The sequence below is a fragment of the Ixodes scapularis genome, unplaced genomic scaffold (genome assembly GCF_016920785.2).
Source record: "Ixodes scapularis isolate PalLabHiFi unplaced genomic scaffold, ASM1692078v2 PGA_scaffold4__175_contigs__length_147842914, whole genome shotgun sequence".
In the NCBI taxonomy this organism is placed as follows: Eukaryota; Metazoa; Arthropoda; class Arachnida; order Ixodida; family Ixodidae; genus Ixodes; species Ixodes scapularis.
In genome coordinates, this window is record NW_024609879.1 from 27,937,248 (window position 1) to 27,956,611 (window position 19,364).

The window sequence follows — 19,364 nt, forward strand, 5'->3', positions numbered from 1 at the left end:
ACAACACCTCCGGCGAATTCTTGATAGTTTTTTTTTTTTCACCAGCTTTTTATCCCCGCATTTATTCTTTTTTTTTTTACTATTGGCACAGGTATTTAGGACGAAAAGACATAGCTTTGAACTTCCGAGCCACTGAGCATGTGACGAGTAGTGCCTTCTAACAACGAGTCTCTAACAATGACCATCTACACAATCTTTAATTCAGTGAAGAGCGACAGTCGCTCTACATATGCATAAATAATTTCAGATTAAAATAAGCTCGACCACGCCCTATTTCCCCGTATTGCTTTCTTTAACAGTCCGAAATATCTGGGAGGAGGGGACAGCGACTGTCTCTCTTCGTTAGTCTCTAATCAAATAATTGATGGTTACTCTACTGCTTTCCAGACCTCCCAAAAATGGCGAGGCGTATGAAGAAATCTCTGCAGGTGCTTGTTGAGCAGCTTCCGGCGCACCCAGCATTTGCTGTAGCGAACGTCATTCCCGCAGTACTGGTATGTTCAACTTAATTTATTTGGATCGAGCAGTTTTACTGGAAACACTGTTTGAGAACTTCATGAGTCTAATATGGGGCTCAGGGCCAAGTGTCTTAAATGGACATTGAACATAAATTGAATGTTTCTTTATTCTATATTTTTTTTGCCTCGTAAGAAATAAATTGCCCAGTTTCCTTTTTAATATTTTAAAAACACTAATTCCTATTCACACGGTAGCATTAGACTGATTTGCATCGAGAAATGAACATGCTTACTGACCGGCATATCAGTATGTCCAATGAAACATGGCAACCAATTCAAGGTCTAGCTCGGCATGTGGCATACAGTGCATGGACATCACAGTAATGTTTCGATACAGTCAGTCATGGCCATGTGCTACCTTGTATGCATGCAAAATACCAGTGTCATTGCAATTTAATCGTCAGCTGAGAGTTTGAAATGAGGGAGCTTATGTGAAGTTCCAGTTGTTTGCATGGGCACGACCTGTGGGAGACAAACCTACTAAATTTTTTTTTCTTTCAATACATGCTCGTGGTGCACCAACTTTTTCATTTTTGTTTACCGAAGACATATGCCTTGTTTAAAACGATAAATATATGGGCTGAAAATCATTTTTGAGTAGGCCAACCACCATAAAATCTACAACCTTGAATCCTGGAAGGTTTATCACACTTGACTGCCCATTCTTTTTGTAAGGAATTATCGACCGTTGCTTTTAATATCTGAAGCTTTGAATAGTTGTAAATAAGCTGTAAGGAGCACCTGGTGGGAACCACCTTGGTTAGTCATCTGTTGGGCGCGACATTGATTTGATAATTGTTGCCAGCACCATTGGCCTGCCTTGTTTTATTTAATAGCTTTACTGTTGTCACCGTTAGCAGCATATGCATAGAGGCAAGAAAGGCTATTGAAACGCATCTACCAATATGGGATGTACACTTTGCAGTACTGTTATGTGAACACATCTGTGGTTTTTGCATTTTACTTGGGCTGGATATAGACATTATATCTTACTATCCAAGTTGGTGCCCCAAATGAGCATGGTCTAAACACTATACTTCGTCTCATCCTACGATGGTCTAAAGCCCAATGCTACAGGCCGCCGGGTCCAACCACGAGCCTTTTAGAAACCACGTGGTATATTTGCTTTGTCATACGTATCGGTGCGCCAAGACGCGTCATGCGGAGGCAAGTTTTTTGTCTGCTTATCGAGCCCCCGCGGCGGCTCCGTCTGCTTGCCACTACCAAAGACTACTGAAGGGATTAAATACCGTGTGGAAGCAATTTGGCAGAGGGAACCTGGGATCAGAACCAGTGGCCATTAAAAAATGAATATGAGTCAGATAGAGTGTTTGACACGATAGCGTATGTACGGACCATGTGCGCACATACACACATGGTCCGTACCAATCTTTGTGTATGTACAGCTGCAACGGAAAAAGAGTGGCACAAGTGATCGATAACCGGAGCAGACAAATGGCGAAACGCGGCGCTATTGTTTCGGAGCCCTCCTATATTAACGAGAGTACCAGGCGCGTTCAATATCTCAATGTGGGGGTGGCCAGCAGAAAATTAAGGGATAAGATAGCTTTCGAGATACGGGCTTTAGGATAGGCTGCTTCCTGTCGGCCACCCCCGCGTTGGCCGACATGGAACGTGACTGGCAATCTCGCTATCGGCAAGCTTGGGAACAATAGCGCCTTGCGTCGTGATTTTGCCGATCCGGGCGTCAGCCACTTGTGCTACTCTTTTTCCGTTGCAGCTGTACGTACACTAAGATTGGGTTGGATTGTTATGGCTAAGGCTAAACGACTTTATGTCAGCGTTGCCTGCGCGCCGTTCAACTTTTCGAAATGGTTGACATGTTTACAAAATATGGCAATAATGTTTATGGAACTAAATACCATATACCCTTACTTCACCAATGTAAAATAGCACGCTATCATAACAGAGAACCATATCCGTAAGATTAGTGCACTTCGTGTTCTGCGTGTCGGAATTTCTCTCGCGCACTCTTTCGCAATGTGGATGCAAGCTTTTCTGAGGTAGTGCCCGGCCCGCCAGCCTTCGGGCCCTAGACCATCGCAGGGTGAGACGGAGTATAGTACAATCCATGGCAACATTTCACTTAAGATAAATAGAAGAACAGCAAAAACAAACAATCTTTTGTTTGGGCTGCTTGACCACCAGTTTATTTTCTTTTTAAATTGAAAACCTCCCAAGAATGCAAATAGTGTGGCGGAAAGCACTCGTTAAAGGGAAGCTGAGGTGGTTTTGTATCTGAGGAAACACACTTAAATCATTTTCCGTTGACCTCCAAGATCTCGAATATCGAGGTTATTTTTTTTTAAGTTTGTGTATGAAGGCTGCAGAAAATTATCTTCAAAATACCGCTGAAGGCCCTCCTTCCTGGAGCGTGACGTCGCAAAAGGAGTTTTCAGAATCTCCGCTCGCGCGCATCTTCAGCGTATATCGAAGCTATGTATGGGCACTCTTGCTATTTTTAAGAAGGGCAGAGATGTCACGACTGATGCGTGTACGGGGGAATATACCTGGCCAGCTTGCGATTACACGTGCGGCCCTCGAGCGACGAGCGCTTGGCAACCAAATGGTCCTCTTACGACGTCACGACTGGTCAGAGGTTTTTCGTGTTCTCTCGCGTTTAGTAACATCTTCGGGAAAAACAAACGTGATATTCAGATTCACAGGATAAAACTATGCTATAATGAATCTCTATCTAATTTTTTTTTAAAACTGTTTCAGCTTCCCTTTAAAGCCACCAATATACGAAGGGACCATTTATAATTGTAAATGACTGGTGTGACAAAAGTGCAAAGAAACATGGATGTCACACTCATTCTAACTTTCGCTCAGTGCACATACATTGTAAAAAAACTAACGAGCTTTTCTAAAGTGTGCAAGCGTTTTAGTTCCATCGAAGTTGCCCTCTTGGAAATTAGCTACAGCAAAAGGTGTAACAGTCGCAACGTGAAGTTTCTGTATCTAATTAAAATAAAAGTCTCCTTGTCGTCTAATGCCTACTTACTTGCATTAACTTATACTCTGTTTTACCTTACAGTATACCACAGTAGAAATTACAAGCCATTGGAGCCAATACACCGCTTAGAAGGTGCCACATGACTTCCACGTTGGAAGCAGGTGGGCATGGAACACAGTCATGTGGCACGCTAAAAGTGTTGGGTTGGCTCCGTGGTGGCTGGCAGCATTTTCTGCAAAATATTGTAAGATGAGGCGGAGCCTCGGAACTACTATAGTTGACCAACTGGATCCCTCAAATGCTAGAAAGATCTAACGATCAATTGCATGGTATTAAAATTTTCTTATCATGAAATAGCAGTTTTATGTGGTTGTTGCAGATGCCTTGCTTATGTGCATTCTTATACACTGGTTGCATGTGACGTCATGTCCTTCGTCCTTGCTGTTGGCAGAAGCCTGCTTACTCATTTCTGGTCGCTCGCAATGTTTGTAGACTAGGTACACTAAAGGCTATGCTTGAGGAAGCTTGTCCACCCGAAAGGAGGACCAAATGGCGTCAGGTGCAACCTATGTATACAACTTCTAAAATCGAGGAAGCTTGCATATCAACTTTAGGTATTTAAGTGAAATGTGCCAAGCTGTTGACGCCTCTTTTTCTTTTTCCTTCAAGGTGGACATTGGAAGCAACGTTCATGTGGATGAAAATTTGTTAGAGCAGCTAAAAAGAAAGGAGACAAGTCCTGGGCCTTTCGCAAGGGGCCTCCTAACCATTGTGTTTTCAGATGAGGAGCTCAATGGCCACTCGCTCTTTGGCAAAAAGTGCAATGCACAAAAGGAGGATACAGTAAAACCAGGGCTGGACCCCGTACGAGTTAATGCAGTGATTGGTATGTTCGGAACTGTTGCAATTAGTATTTTTCTTCAGCTCATCCGTTTAGACCAGGGGTGGCCAGGCTGACCCGGCCTAAGAGCCGCAAAAAAAATCACAAACATTTCAAGAGCCGCGGGGAGGGGGGAGGCCGATTTTTGTTTAGAGCAATAAACGAAACTCGAACTAATTTCGGTCTAACTGAGTAAAAAGCCGTCCAATTGTGCGTAAGGCAGCAGTAGCACAACATTACCAAACCGCAACCTGTCTTTCGATTTAAAACGCGTTTCATTTCTCTTTTAGGGGAAGTGCTCCGGAGGGGGGGAGAGGAAAGATAAGGGAGGGGGCGGCGAGCCGCACTTTAACACGGGGAAAGCCGCAGCTTGGCCACCCCTGGTTTAGACAATACACTATGCCTAATAATTGACTTGGGGCCTTTTACCCCTGTACTTTATTTTACAAGTTGTCTACGGCGCTAGCAAAGACATGGGCTTGAGAGTGTGACTCAGCAGAATGCAATGTAGCAAATGGTGAGCTGTGTGAGTTGGTATACAATAAACATGGTTGAAACAGTGCACAAATGACACAAAAGGAAGAGACAAATCTGACAGGACAAAGTTCTGAGGAGCTCCAGCGCTCTGGTTTGTCCATTCCTTCTGTGTATTTTATGTCATATATGCTCTTTTAACCATGTTTAGCAGAATACAATGTTTGCACAAGCATATGCACAGAGAAGACCTTTCTGAAAGCCATATGCTTGCAAACATAACTTCGCTAGCACTCAAGACAACTAGTAAGATAGACAATGGTGCTGTGTTTTAGCCTGCTACGGAAATCTTTGTGCTAAATACCTACACCTGTCTCTAATTTTATTAATGCTAACTGTACCTTATGTTTTAAAGAGCTTTGCTTTATTAAAAGAATTTCTAACCTACACATGTTTCCTTTCAGAAAATCTACGTGCTCAAAAAAAAGCTTGGAAACAAATCTGGCGGTTTAGAAGTGTATGGCAGTTGTGTAACTTAATTGACATTGGTGATCATGTTTGAGCTTTTACCTCCTGGTGACTTTGTAATCCAGTTTTACTTGACTTTAAAAGCCGGTAAGTATGCTAGCAACATCATGACAGTTTTAATGCATCATGATTCCGGACATACTTTCATTAAATTTTGGCACATGTGGCTGTTTGCTTCCATCATGCATCAATGATGACTGCGTGGTATACATTGCAAACCTTTGCTACTTTCTTTGGCTGGCACTACTTTATTTCACTTGAAATTTTATTTTGACCAGTGATACGTCCCAAATTACTAAAATAAACAAAATCTTGGCAGTTAAAAAAATATCTATATCTTTCAGGACATTCCACTAATGATTAGTAACTTATGTATTGGTATAATTATGCTTTTGAACATTTCATGGTGTGTTAAACTGTTGTGGAGCTTTTGGTTTTTTTGCGTGTGTTCTGGAGAGAAGTATTCAACTAAGTAAACGAATCCATGCATAATGCTCATTCTTTGCATTTTCGACGTGCAACATGATGCTGGTAATTATTATTATTGCAGCAGGACTACATTATAGGAATTAGTCTATGCCCAAAAAAATTTCACAGCAATAATTTCTCTAATATATTTTGGTCACTTGATCAACAGCACAAGGTGGCATTCCAACTTCTAACACCAACCTTTTGTTTATTCCCTGTAGATCCCAGGACTATACTCTGTCTCGCCAAAAACCGTGCAGTGCAGCCAAAGCTACAACCCTCGTAAGCCAGTGGGAAGAGCGAAAGTCAGTCTTCTGGTTGGCCTAAAGCCAACCAGAAGACTGACAGCCCTCATAAGCCAGTGCGAAGAGTGAACAGCTTTCTTTAATTGTCTCACGAGGGCTGTGGCTTTGGCTGTACTGCACGGTTTTAGTGAGACAGTATAGAACCACCTTTTTGTGTTAGTTAAAATCATTGCAGACGTTGCACCTTTTTAAATGGTCCAGTATAGTTACCTCTTCGAGAAGTCTGCTTAACGTAGTATTTCAGTGAATTTAACCTTGTTCTCCCCTTGTGTCATACGTTTGCATCTTTAGGGAACAATAACTAAATAACAAACTAATATTTATTTTATTTTTTAGCGTACACATGCAAGATCTTTGGGGACAAAGAAGAGGCAGTGAAGGCCAGCGTGGCCTCGTACCTTGCAAAGAAACACAATTTTTCCCAGTGAGGTGAGTGGAAGTGCTGAATGAATTTATCCTTGATGTTTTTTTTATATATGTAAGAGCCTTAAAATGTTTGACACCCCAAAGGTCGTTTCTTTTTGTCTAACTGATGCAAGTTATAGTCATGGACACGCAAAAAACACCACAACGCAGTCTTGTGGGGACACGCGTGTCAAAAAATAACCTCTACGCGCAAAAAAAAAAAAAGATTGTAGAGCTATATTGATGGCGCAAGACGCGATTTAGTCAGTAGTCACCTCCTTTACACTTGTCTTCTCTCGGCATTTTGGATGGGTGGAGGAGAAATGGATCACCTTGGGCCATCATGTTGAGGTGGATAGAATCTCTGACCATCTCATTGAGGTGGAAAGAGTGTATCATCATTCGCTGACGTCACAGACTTTGCTCACAAAATTTAACATAAATCTCGCGCCATTAATATTGCTCTAAAAAACTTTTTTTTCACGTAAATTTCTTTTTTTACATACGTTTCAACCGGATTGACTAAAAAAAGCATTATTTTTCCTTTTCAGTAGACCGTTAAAGAAACACTAAATTAAAAAAAAAATTTTTTTAATAGGCCTAGAAAAAGCAAGCATAATTCAAAATATATCTTGCACGCGAAAACTAATATTTTGTTGCATATTTATGCCGCAAGATTCAATTTTGGTGGGGCAGGATGGAGGTAGCCGCACTCTAAGCTCTGCCCTTCAGAAATGTGCTTAGTTGACCTAAGCACCAATTCTCTCATCTCATTCGTCGGAGGGGAGATTGACGTATCAAATTTTAACTGTAAAATTGTTTTTCCGTGCCGTGCACGTTTGGTAGCCGCAGGCTGGTGAAGACATTAGCAGACGATGTAGAACTTGCAGCCCGAAGCCTTGAAAGAGAGCCTTTTGGCTTCCGTGCTTGTTCGGCCGCTTAGCCAATGGTAATGGGCGGGGTCGCTGATTTGTGGGCGGACTCACAGCGGCCCGTGACCTCTACCAAAATTATGTTTCAAGACATAAATAATGCGATGGAAAATTTTTCCCTGTGTAGGATTTATTTTTAATTATACTTGTTTGTTCTAAGCCATAAAAAAGTTTTTTTTTTACATTTCAGTGTTCCTTTAAAGTTTGCAAGCATTTTATAAAACTGAAAAAACACACCAAATTAGGTGTCCAGAATTAGCAAAAAATATGGGTTTTGCAGTATCATATATGAAGGAATCATAAATACTGAATTGTTGATGAGATGATTCGTATAAGTAGCAAGTTGACAAATTATTGGCTCTATTAATTTCTGCTTTTTTTTCAAACAAGTTGCTAGCATCACTGTCACTGTAGTAACCGCATTACATCCATTCCATGCTTTCTGAGATGTTGTCTTCATGGTATTACCTGGTATACCAAAATGTTCTTTTTCTCTTTTCAGGTGACAGATGCCCGGTGCAAGACATGTAAAATAAATAGTTCACAACTGATCCTCCTTTTTGTTGTATATATACATTAGCATTTCCCTTAGATGTATGTGGGTCTGCAGACCCCATAGGTACTCCTTGTAGACTTTGTATGGCTTCTCTGCAGACCCCATAAGGACCCTGTGTAGACCCTGTAGGTACTCCCTGTAGACATTCTATGGCTTCTGTGTAGACCCTGTATGGCTTCCCTGCGGACCCTGTAGGTACTCCCTGTAGACCTTCTATGGCTTCTCTGCAGACCCTATTAGGACCCTGTATAGACCCTGTATGGCTTCCCTGCGGACCACGTTTGGACTCCCTGTAGACCTTGTATGGCTTCCCTGCAGACCTCATAAGGACCCTATGTAGACCCTGTATGGCTTCCCTGTGGACCCCATAGGTACTCCTTGTAGACCCTGTTTAGATTCTTTGTAGACCCTATGTGGCTTTTCGGCAGACTTCATGTAGACCTCGTATAGGTTTTCTGCGGGCACCCTATAGACTCCGTATAGTTCCTGTGTAGACACCTTATAGAGTCGGTGTGGACTCTATGTGGTGTCTTACCACAGAGAGGGTATAGGATGACCTCACATGGTCAATAGAATAGGACGTCCATAGAACGTCCGTTGGCCAATATTCTATGTAGACCCTATGTGGCTTTTCGGCAGACTTCATGTAGACCTCGTATAGGTTTTCTGCGGGCACCCTATAGACTCCGTATAGTTCCTGTGTAGACACCTTATAGAGTCTGTGTGGACTCTATGTGGTGTCTTACCCCAGAGAGGGTATAGGATGACCTCACATGGTCAATAGAATAGGACGTCCATAGAACGTCCGTTGGCCAATATTCTATACGGCAGCCATAGGACGACTACATAGAGGCAAAAGCATGTGTGGTCTCCCTATAGATGCCTTGTGTCCTGCCTATGGACGCTGCTCTATAGAACGTCCTAGGAGTGTCCATACAGATTTTTGTAAGGGAACGCTTGGTGAGATCGGTCTATTGGTCCTTGAGCGGGGTACATACCAAGTCCAGGACTTACAGGCGCCATATGCTGAGACATGGGACTCCAAGCAGGATATCAAATAATATAAGCTCTTGGAACTTTGTAAGAACCTCATAATATAAGGAGCTTATAGTTGCAATACTTTTTTCTCGATATAGCAAGGTGTTTGAACAGCAATTTCTTTGGATGATTACACGCCAGATTACGCATGATTCGAAGTGCCTATTTCACAGTACAAAAAGCCCGTCACAATGAATTTTCGTAGTGGTCACCCACAACAAGAAACAATTATAAGTAACAAAGTAAAACGGAGTACTGCATATAAGTAAATTTACAGAGGTTGGAATTATGTGACGGTTTTTATAGAAAAGCCCAGAACTTTTGACAGCCTCATCGTCATAGCTACATGTCGTAACCATATTAAAGGTTACGACATGAACCTCATTTTTCACGATTTCAACATTGCGCGAACCAAAAGAGGCTGGCCACTGTAGGCGCAAGCGCGTATTTATTGGTCGGAAAATACGACCTCGGTTTTTGCGACATTTCTTGCTAATGAGTTTGAGATTGTCCAAGTATATAAGCTGTCTAAAAATTGGTTTCCCTTTCTGTATGAGCTGAGTGTCCCATCGTAAAAAATTGTGCTATTTTCATCTCCATATAATACGCAGTTGACGTTAATATCCAAACTATATCATTCATTAAAAAATGGAAAGAAGGCACAAGAATACTCCTTTGCAGAAAATCTGCCTTAAGTTAGGCGCCTGTTTGAGGGTTCGCTTTCATTCTCAACATATTAATGAATGAATAAACAACGCGGTTAAAAAGTCATGTTGGCACTATTATGAAGTCTATTCACGTTGTGTTTTCCCGGCTTATTGATGGAAAATATCCTCTAGAATTTATTTCTAACCAGCTTTCGTACCCTGTCGCAAAGCATAAAAAATTCGGAAAATGCCAGAGCACAAACCAGTTTGTAGTCACACCGTTCCTCCATGAGGTTTCAAACAACCTAAAATCAGTCGCTGATAAGTTTGGTTTACGCATGACGTCTAGCACAGAGATTAGTTTGAAACGGTTGACTCCTTTCGCTTCTGCCCAGAAAGGTTGATTAAAAAATCAGAGGAAAAAGTGTGGTGCCTGTGTTTCAGGTGTAGTATAAAAGGTCCCCTTTGATAGTGGTTTGTGCTATGTAGGTGAAACGAAGCGTTGTCTTAATAATAGACGAGGCGAACATAAACAATGTGTCGAAAACAAGGATACATATTCCGAGGTATTCAAGCATATTCAGGAATGGAAGAATTGCGTGCCATTATGGAACTCGACAATCGCAATTGTAACAGAAAGAAACGACCACAAGCGCCTGCTGAAGGAGTCAATCGCAATAACGAAGCATGGGAATGCAGTGAACAAGCCATCTTTGGATTTAGATGCGGAATGGAAGCGATTTCTAAATCTTTAATGGTATTGTTAACATTATTTTTTTTGTGTAGTCTCAGTGAAAGGTCCAGTGCAATCTGCAGTTTTCCCAGCGTGTTGCTTTTTAATGATGAGTCATCTTCGGTGCTGTCAGTTCTTTTGTTGGTTTGACCCCATTGTTAGAGGTCCGGTGTCGTGTCTTTTGTGGAGAGAGAAGGTGTCTTGTCTTTTGTGGAGAGAGGTTATGTGAGGAAGGGTTCCCTTTTCTTCCTTCTTTTTTCAAGCCTATATAAAGTGTTCTTTTCTCAATAAAGGTTTAGCTGGTGTTTGAGACGTTCTCCTTCTCTTTTTTGTGGTCGTCTGTCAATACCTCAGTCTCAGGTTTTTCCCTAAAATATGCGATATTAATGAAGATATAGTAGATAGCTTTCGATTAGCTTCAAAACTACACCCGGACGGCACAGAGTCTTAGTTTTTATAATAAGGTTTAATGGCGAAGGAGATTGAACGCTGACGTAAAATAAATAAAGATTCATAATGTTATCAGTTTGTTTTTGATGCTGCTGAATATAGCTTTTGTTTTCTTTTAGCAGCGCGAACTTTTCGAGTACCACTTCAGAAAACCAAATTGATAAAAGGTAATATCGGAGCTTCTTTTTTAAATGAGCACAATCGTATATATATATATATATATATATATATATATATATATATATATATATATATATATATATACAACACGGGCACTTCACGTCATCGTACGTGGTCTCCGAGGGGGATATAAACGAATATGTGCAGATGAATGAACCGTACTTAATCCAATGAATTAAAGAATCCAAGTTTTCAGGAACCCGCCGAAAGCCAAAAATTGGCGGAGCCAGGATTTGAACTCTGGGCCTCCCAATGTCCGGTCGGGTGTGCAAACCACCACACCCGACCGGACATTGGGAGGCCCAGAGTTCAAATCCTGGCTCCGCCAATTTTTGGCTTTCGGCGGGTTCCTGAAAACTTGGATTCTTTAATTCATTGGATTAAGTACGGTTCATTCATCTGCACATATTCGTTTATATATATATATATATATATATATATATATATATATATATATATATATACACGTTGCTATGCACACGTTGCTTACGCTAGTTCTGCACTTTACCGCAACAATATGCCCTCACTCGTAAGTTACCTCCTGACAAAGCCGAGTCTCTCGGCGAAACTGTTTATTAAACTTCTGCTCTCTGTTGCTTGTCACCGTAACTTTTACTTCGATATATATATATATATATATATATATATATATATATATATATATATATATATATATATATGTGTGTGTGTGTGTGTTTTAAACTTTTTATATTACAGTTGTAACACATGCACAGTACTGGAGTTTGCTATGTAAATATATACCTTGTCTTGAAAAGGACGTACACCTTAGACAGTTGCATTATATTAGGAAACACCCTATTCGAAAAGGCCGTTCTAAATGTATGGGAAAATAGCAACATTCGAACTAATGGCGTGATTTGCTGGCTTAATATAAATGCCGTGCACGTCGTTACTTTTACTATTTCTAAAATGTTCCGAGGCAGATATTACTTCCAAGTCGTTTGAAGACAGCAGGAAAGCACTGTCTAAAATTATATTCACTAGGTCCCACAGATTGGCAGAGTGAGCGCTATCAACTAAGTACAGTGGTTATCACCCGTGTTATCTAACCCCTGCTACTTGTCTACCCCGAGGAGAACGTGCCCGAATCCCGGCGCTTACAGGGACGTTCTCCAACAGTTGGACCTCATCTTCATGGAAACCAACAGCCACCGCCAATTACGCCAGGACACCGCCGGTGACGCAACGTCGTCACGTCACCGTGACTATATAAGGGGAACCCGCGAACTCGCTCGGTGGAGACAGGATGGGACTTACCATCCGACGCTACCATGAAAACATGTCTCATCAAACATCGTCATCCATACAACCAAAACCCGGTCTCTAGCCTGTACGTGCTTTAGCTCGTAACACACCGTGTAAGTTTTGCTCTCATCATGTATCATGAGCGCGTTAAGCTTGTGATATTGGGACCGAGGCTTAATCAACCTGTATAGCTTCTGCACATAGCTTATGCTCTATCATCCGTTTGAAGCATGTGTTCTAGGCGCTCTTTACTTGGTTTTTTTATTTTTATATTCGCAGAGAACGTTCAAGTCTCTAAACTCATTTTCACATGAAGAAACAAATTATGGTTTGCGCATTGTTCATACGCCGCCCGAAGAAGTTCTTAAAATATTTCGTTCTCGGACGAATAAGCTAAGCTTTCGGCGTTTGAAAATGTACGTCTTGATCAGACAACAGCATATATCTATTCGAAAATGCACCTCTGTATACCTTAATTATGTACATAAACGGGAAGATTTGGGGAGCTCGGGAAGGAAACGGAATTTCCTTAAAGTAGTTACCGAGCTGAAAACACGAATAGCTTGGGGAAATGTGTTATAGAGCACATCCCTACGATTCAACATTTTCATTATTTCGGGTGTAACCTACGGTTTTCGTCACTTCCTATCCGCTACACGCATTTTACACGGAAAACAGTGATTACACACTTCAGAAAAGGTCTGAATAAGCATATACGCCTTGTCTGCCGAGTCGCAACAAAGAAGCGCTCTCCAGTCTAAGTTGCACTTGTTCTTCCTGACAGAGGAGGCGTGCAGAGCAAAGTGTTAGCAGGGATAAAGCTAAGCCGTTTTCCTTGCCATGTCTTTGAAATTAGGAAACAAATAAAAGAAAAGGTGTTCACTGATTTTTGCCCCAATCCCATACGCGTTCACAAATGACTCGCCAATATTTGCTATAGACAGGTCCGGCTACGTTGCATCGACATCGTTTGTCCGAGTTAGCTCACATATCTAATTTTATAAAAAAAAAGTGGGACTGACACAGTAGGGAAAACACACACTCTCAGGGTGACGATGTCTTTATGTCTCTAATGAAGTCACTACCCAATCAAAATTAAAAGAAAAACATAAAACATTACTCGCACCAATAAAAAAAATGTCAAGAAATTCGAAAAATCGGTCAATATATCCGTTTGTGTCGCGACAGATCAAAGCGATTGCAGACTTCACACTCAAAATAGTCAATCTTTCAAAATCATTCGTAAGCGTTCTAAACTTAGTAATGCCGGTACATCAAAGGTCAAGGTTAGGAAAAATGCTTACTGATCGGCTCTTCGTCGAGTCATGGCACATCCAAACCACACCGCAAAACATGAATCTTTGTCTTGGCGCTTTACCATCCGCTTACGACAGCGGGCTCAGCCATATTACGATCGCGAAATCATCACGTCCACCGCCGTAAAAGAAAGCCACTTGCTCCTCGCGCACATACTCGCCCCTGAAGAAGAAACCAAGAAGGTTTCGAAACGTTGGGCTCCTTTTTATTTTTGGTTGGCGTTCCTACCCCCTCTTCTAAGACTTTTACCTGTTTGGTCCCTTGAAAGCGTTCACGAGAGGCACGAAGTTTGAAAGTGACGATGAAGCCAAAAGTGGTGTGAGCGACTGGCTGAGAAATCAATCTAAAGATTTTTAGGCTGAGGGAATACGGAAGCTTGTGCACAGATGGGAAAAGTGTGTGACAGTGCTAGGAGACTACATAGCAAAAAAGAGTAAGCTTCTATCTGTATTTAAAGTCATTATACAAAAAATTCACCTTATTTATTGAATCGCCCTCGTATAAATCCTGAAGTCAACCAAGCTATCAATGTCCTCATCAGAACGGCGCCATGTCTCAGTGAACATCAGCAGACCAAAAGAAAAAAACAAAATCTTATAGAAAAATACCGAACGCATCAAACTTGTTTCGTGTGTATTGAATATTCGGATGAAGCAGAGAAAAGGGAATCGCTGAGTCAGCGGTAAGCTCTTGTTCGACTTAGTTTGGCAGTAAATACTTGCTGTGGTTCATGACATGATAAAGGCATACTCCTGTCATTCGGGAAATAAAAAATTAGGCGCGTGAAAAACCAAGCACTGGACGATAAAAAGTAAGCAAGTGAAAATTGAATTCGAAGACGGCAATAAAAAAATGCGAGTGAACACTGAACGCGTTCGTCAGCTGAGAAGCATGGCGAAGGGGGGACGCGAAAAAGGACCTCACCCAAAAACACCTAGAACACAAGGCCGTAGTTGCGACGTTTTTTTGTGTCACCAGTGAAGGTCGCAACTAGACACAGATTGGAAACGAATGTTTCGTCAGCAGTCGGCTTCGAGTCACGTCTGAGCCGAACGTTGACGTAAACGTCGTGCCCAATCTGTGGCCAGCGTTGCCCTTCACTTATGACGACATCGGCATCAGCACTACGACTTCTTTATGTAGTAGGTGTTGGTTCACTGCGTAAACCAGTTGAAAAGGGGAAATAAGGACGCTTGCTAATCTTCGGGGGCCCCTGCGAAACTCGGGTTTTGTCTGAGGGCTCCCTCTTCTTTCCTGGGGCCCCCCGGAAAGGCCGTCATCGCGGCCAGGCTGCGAAGTCGTGCACTGGCCTGGCTGCCCCCGCTGGAGACGTGGCCGTGCTAACCTCCCACCGGGCGAGGAAGGCCCCGTTTGTTGGCGTGCCCACCGTAGCCTTGTCAGTTATCACGGGTTCAGCTGTCATCGGTTGTTTTCCTCGGTGGGGCTCAAACGTTTCAGCAGCAGATGCGACGCTGGCCGTCGTCTCTCCCGCTGTAGCCTCCTCCGCTGTCGCGTGGTCGGTTACCAGATCGTTTTCAAGAGCGCTCGGCTTGTTTTTAACTTGAAACGTTTATAGACTAGGTTTTCAGCTGAAGTGAAACCTCTAAAGCGCAAGCGCAAACTTTATCGCTAAATTTAGTGCGAACAATTACGTCACATGGCTTCACGTCACATCACTACAGAAATTCAGTTTCCCCACTAAATGTAGTGGATAAATTGACGTCACGTGACATGATCACGTGAGCTTTGCGATAGCTCGGTCTTCCCGCAAGATTTAGCAAAAAGAATTGACGTCACGCGTCCTCAAGACCGACTCGGTTTCCTCGCTAAATTTAGCGGGAAAACTACCGTCACATAATTTTATGTCGTGTGACCTATACACAAATGCACTTCCACCGCAAAAATTAGCCGAAACATTGACGTCACTTGACATGGGGTCACGTGACCTATAGGCAAATTCAGTTTCACCCACTAGATTGAGCGGGAAAATTTACTTCGCGTGACCTACACATACATTCGGTCAGAGTCTAGATGACTGGGTGGAAATGACAGGGTCGAGAGGAATGGAGAGTTTGTGAAGAAATTCCTAAAGGTTTCTAGCGCTAGACAAAGGACGTTTCAGGTAGCAACACGATAGTAACTTTTTGAAAGCCCATCGAGCAACATTGGCAGTCGCCATTGCTCGGACGCGCAGTTTCTGATTAGATCCGAGTTCACGCCGAGCGCCGATGCAGGCCTTGTGTCTAATGAATTTCGTTTCATTTATTTATCCCTTAAATGCCCACATGGGGCTTTACATAAGGAGGCGGGCAGTATTTACAAGATTTAGTACACGGTACAAACAAGAAAAACAAACAAAACATAGCAAAAACGTCAGTTACGCGCCGTAAAAGGTGGCAAGTGCTTCTCTAAATTTTAAAGTGTCCGGTATGGTTACTATTGGATCTGGCAGTTTATTCCAATTGGTAACGGAAAGCTGCAAGGGAGAAAATTTAAAGGTATTGGTCCTGGGAGTGGATAAAAATAGTTTGCAGGAATTATCTAAGCGACGGGAGATATGAGGAGCGGGTATACAGTACAAAGTTTTCTGGAAAGGAAGATGGTAATAAAATTTATGAAGAATAGTTAAGGCAGATACCGTCCTACGCGTTTTGCGAGAGGGTAGACCAAGTTGAGCTTTAAGAGTGGTGATACTAGTAGGGAAGGTATAATTTCGATGAATAAATTGTGCTGCGCGGTTTTGGACTGCTTCTAACATATCTTCTAAAAATAACTGATGGGGATTCCAGACAGATGAGGTGTACTCTAACTGGGGACGGACAAGTGAGGTGTATGCTAATAATTTAGTTTCCTTGGAGGCAAGGGTGAGATTGCGTCACAGAAAGCCGAGAGTCTGGTTAGCTTTGTTAATAATATGGGTTATATGATTTTCCCATGAAAGGTTGCTTGTTAAGTTAACACCGAGATACTTGTAAGTTGGTACATTTTTTATCGTATTACCGGAAAGGGAGTATTGAAAGTTTATTGTGTTATGTTTCGTAGTAAAGGTCATTTGTTTGGTTTCATTTACATTGATTTGCATCTGCCACCTTTCACACCAAGATTCAATAGCACATAGATCAGCTTGAAGCTGCGCACAGTCAGAGCGATTGGTTACTTTAGAATACACAACACAGTCGTCAGCATACAACCTAATTGAAGACTTAATTAGCGAAGGTAAATCATTCACATAAATGAGAAATAACAAAGGACCCAGCACGGTTCCCTGAGGTACTCCAGATGTGACCACTATAGATGACGAGCAACTATTGTTAAGGGTGACATATTGTGTTCGGTTTGAGAGGAAGTTAGCTGTCCAATTAATCAGAGTTTCATCAATTTGAAGCGATCGTAGTTTTAATAATAAACGTTGGTGAGGAACCTTGTCGAACGCTTTGGAGAAATCTATAAAAATAGCATGCGTTTCTGCACGAAGATGTAGGTTTTAATGAATGTCTGTTACGAATTCGAAAAGTTTCGTGTCACAGGACAGAGACCGCCGGAAACCATGCTGGTTTACAAAGAGTAGACCATTATCAGCCATGTAGTTAATAATATTTGAGTAAATGATATGCTCCATCAACTTACTTGCAACACAAGTGAGAGAAAAAGGCCTATAATTGTTGGGGCAGTCTTTGTCACCGCTTTTATATATTGGGCAAACCCTAGCACGCTTGCAGTCAAGGGGTATGTCACCGGAGTCCATAGACTGGTGGAATATTCTACATAAAAGAATACTAGAAACTGATTTGGTTAATTTGAGCAGTTTAGTTGATATATCGTTTAGGCCTGGGGCAGAATTATTGGGAAGGTTCTCGATCAGTTTCTCGATGCCAGGCGGGGTAATAGAAATAGAGTCCCTACTGGCTATGGTTGTATATTGAGGGATGTGGTCGGGTAATGGAAAAGACTTTTCAGTGAAGACGTCGCCAAAATAAGAGTTGAGGCTCTCGCAGCTTTCTCTTTCGGAGAGTTCATTTCCGTCTGAGTCAACAATGCGGGGAGATGGTCTAATTTGCTTAGGTTTTATAGTTGACCAGAATTTTTTGGGGTTTGTTTTCAGTAAATTAAAGAAGTCGATATTAAAGAACTTATGCTTAGCCTTCTTAATTTCGTACTTACATCTCGAAGCGCATTCTCGGTATTCAGACCACGCTGATGGGGTTTTAATTTGTTTTGCGCGGCTGTAGAGCCTTTGCTTTTCGCTCAGGAGCCGTTTGAGACTGACGGAGAACCAAGGACGTTCAGTACATGACCTGATATGAACTCTCGGAACAAATGTATGCAAATCTCAGAGTATGATCAAGCTAGTGTTGTGCGAAATACTCGAGAAAAGTAGTTAAGGTAACATGCTAAATACCCAATTGAAAATGTATTTAAAGCAGAGTGTCGTACCAAAATTTTTATCGGTTCGCGTTCACGGCTTTCGGTTGAGCTCCAGTTCAGTTCCGGGTAGCAAAAAATAACAGTTAGAACCGGTGCGAACCGGTTTGAACCGCTAAACTGAGAACATAATTTCCGCGTTCCTTGGCCAACAATGCCTATTCGAAAAGTGAAACGAGTAACTATATAGCTTTTTACCATTCATAGAATCCACATTTGTTTTGAGGTACCAAAAATAAATTGAGTTATTTAATTTCTATGAAACAGGAAATAAAAAGCTAGATTAACATATATGACTTAACGTGTTTTTTCCCCCTCCGTTCGGCCTAAATACGCGTGATTGGTACAACTTTGCGTCGTAACATTAAAGGTCGAATCCTGCTGTGCTCTTCTACTTAGAAATTAATTACAGTACATACAATCATAAAATGGGCACGTCCTTGCCACATATATCCTGAAATCTAGTTTACAAAATACATTTCACAATATATATGATGGCGATGCAACTGAGCCAAAAGCAATAATATTTTCAAGATGTCAGAAAATTTTAGGAAAAACCCTTTCGTTTACCTTTTATAGAAACTGAGCAAAGCACAACGCTTGCTTTCCTGACCAATATTGTTTCACTGAGCACCATGATGCAGGCGAATAATCAAGCACAAAAAGAGTAACCTCCGTACTCAGATCGGATCTGGCCTAAAATAGCGCGTACCGAAGTGAACATTTTCGACGTAGTTTGGCATTTCAGGTTTGTTCTTGAGAAGATGTCGGTCAATTCAATTCGCAAATAAGCATCACCCCTCTTAATTTTTGTTCTTGTTAAGTAGAACAAAGTAGTATTTTATAGTCTACTCGACATTACAGCCAATTAATTGGTCGCTTTCTGACAGTCTGCGGGCGCAATCGTCATAGCTCCGCCACGCGGCACTGGGTACTTTGTTTTCATCCAGCCCACAGAAACTTAAAATTGTTTTTTATCGATTAAAAGATGCAACAGACTTCTATATGTTTGAGAAGTTCAATATGCGTCTGGAACGCATGTTATTTAAATCAGCTTCAAAATAAAAAGAATAATTCATATAATTTGGGGGTGCATTTACTTACGATATGTATATCCTTAGGGTGATCAGTCCTTTATTTATATTATTTCTTCAAGCAGTAATAAAATATTTGTTATTGTAATCAATAAATTTGAGTTCATGAAGCTCACATAACCGCTTGAGACCGTCACCGGAGGACAATACTCGAAAAAACGCTCTCTGTTGAGT

The 19,364-nt window shown here is 41.7% G+C and overlaps 2 protein-coding genes across 2 annotated transcripts in view; one reads left to right on the forward strand and one right to left on the reverse strand.

Annotated features, from left to right (window-relative positions):
- The window catches only part of LOC120846205 (sodium/hydrogen exchanger 10-like), a 184,747-nt gene that overhangs the window by 55,840 nt on the left and 109,543 nt on the right, over positions 1–19,364 (reverse strand). The gene's annotated exons all lie outside the window — the stretch shown is intronic.
- LOC120846206 lies at positions 399–8,070 on the forward strand. The gene is made up of 4 exons (XM_040217897.1): positions 399–494; positions 4,165–4,381; positions 6,487–6,579; positions 7,990–8,070. The coding sequence occupies exons 1-3, from the start codon at positions 399–401 to the stop codon at positions 6,576–6,578; spliced, it is 405 nt and encodes a 134-aa protein (XP_040073831.1). The 3' UTR covers position 6,579; positions 7,990–8,070.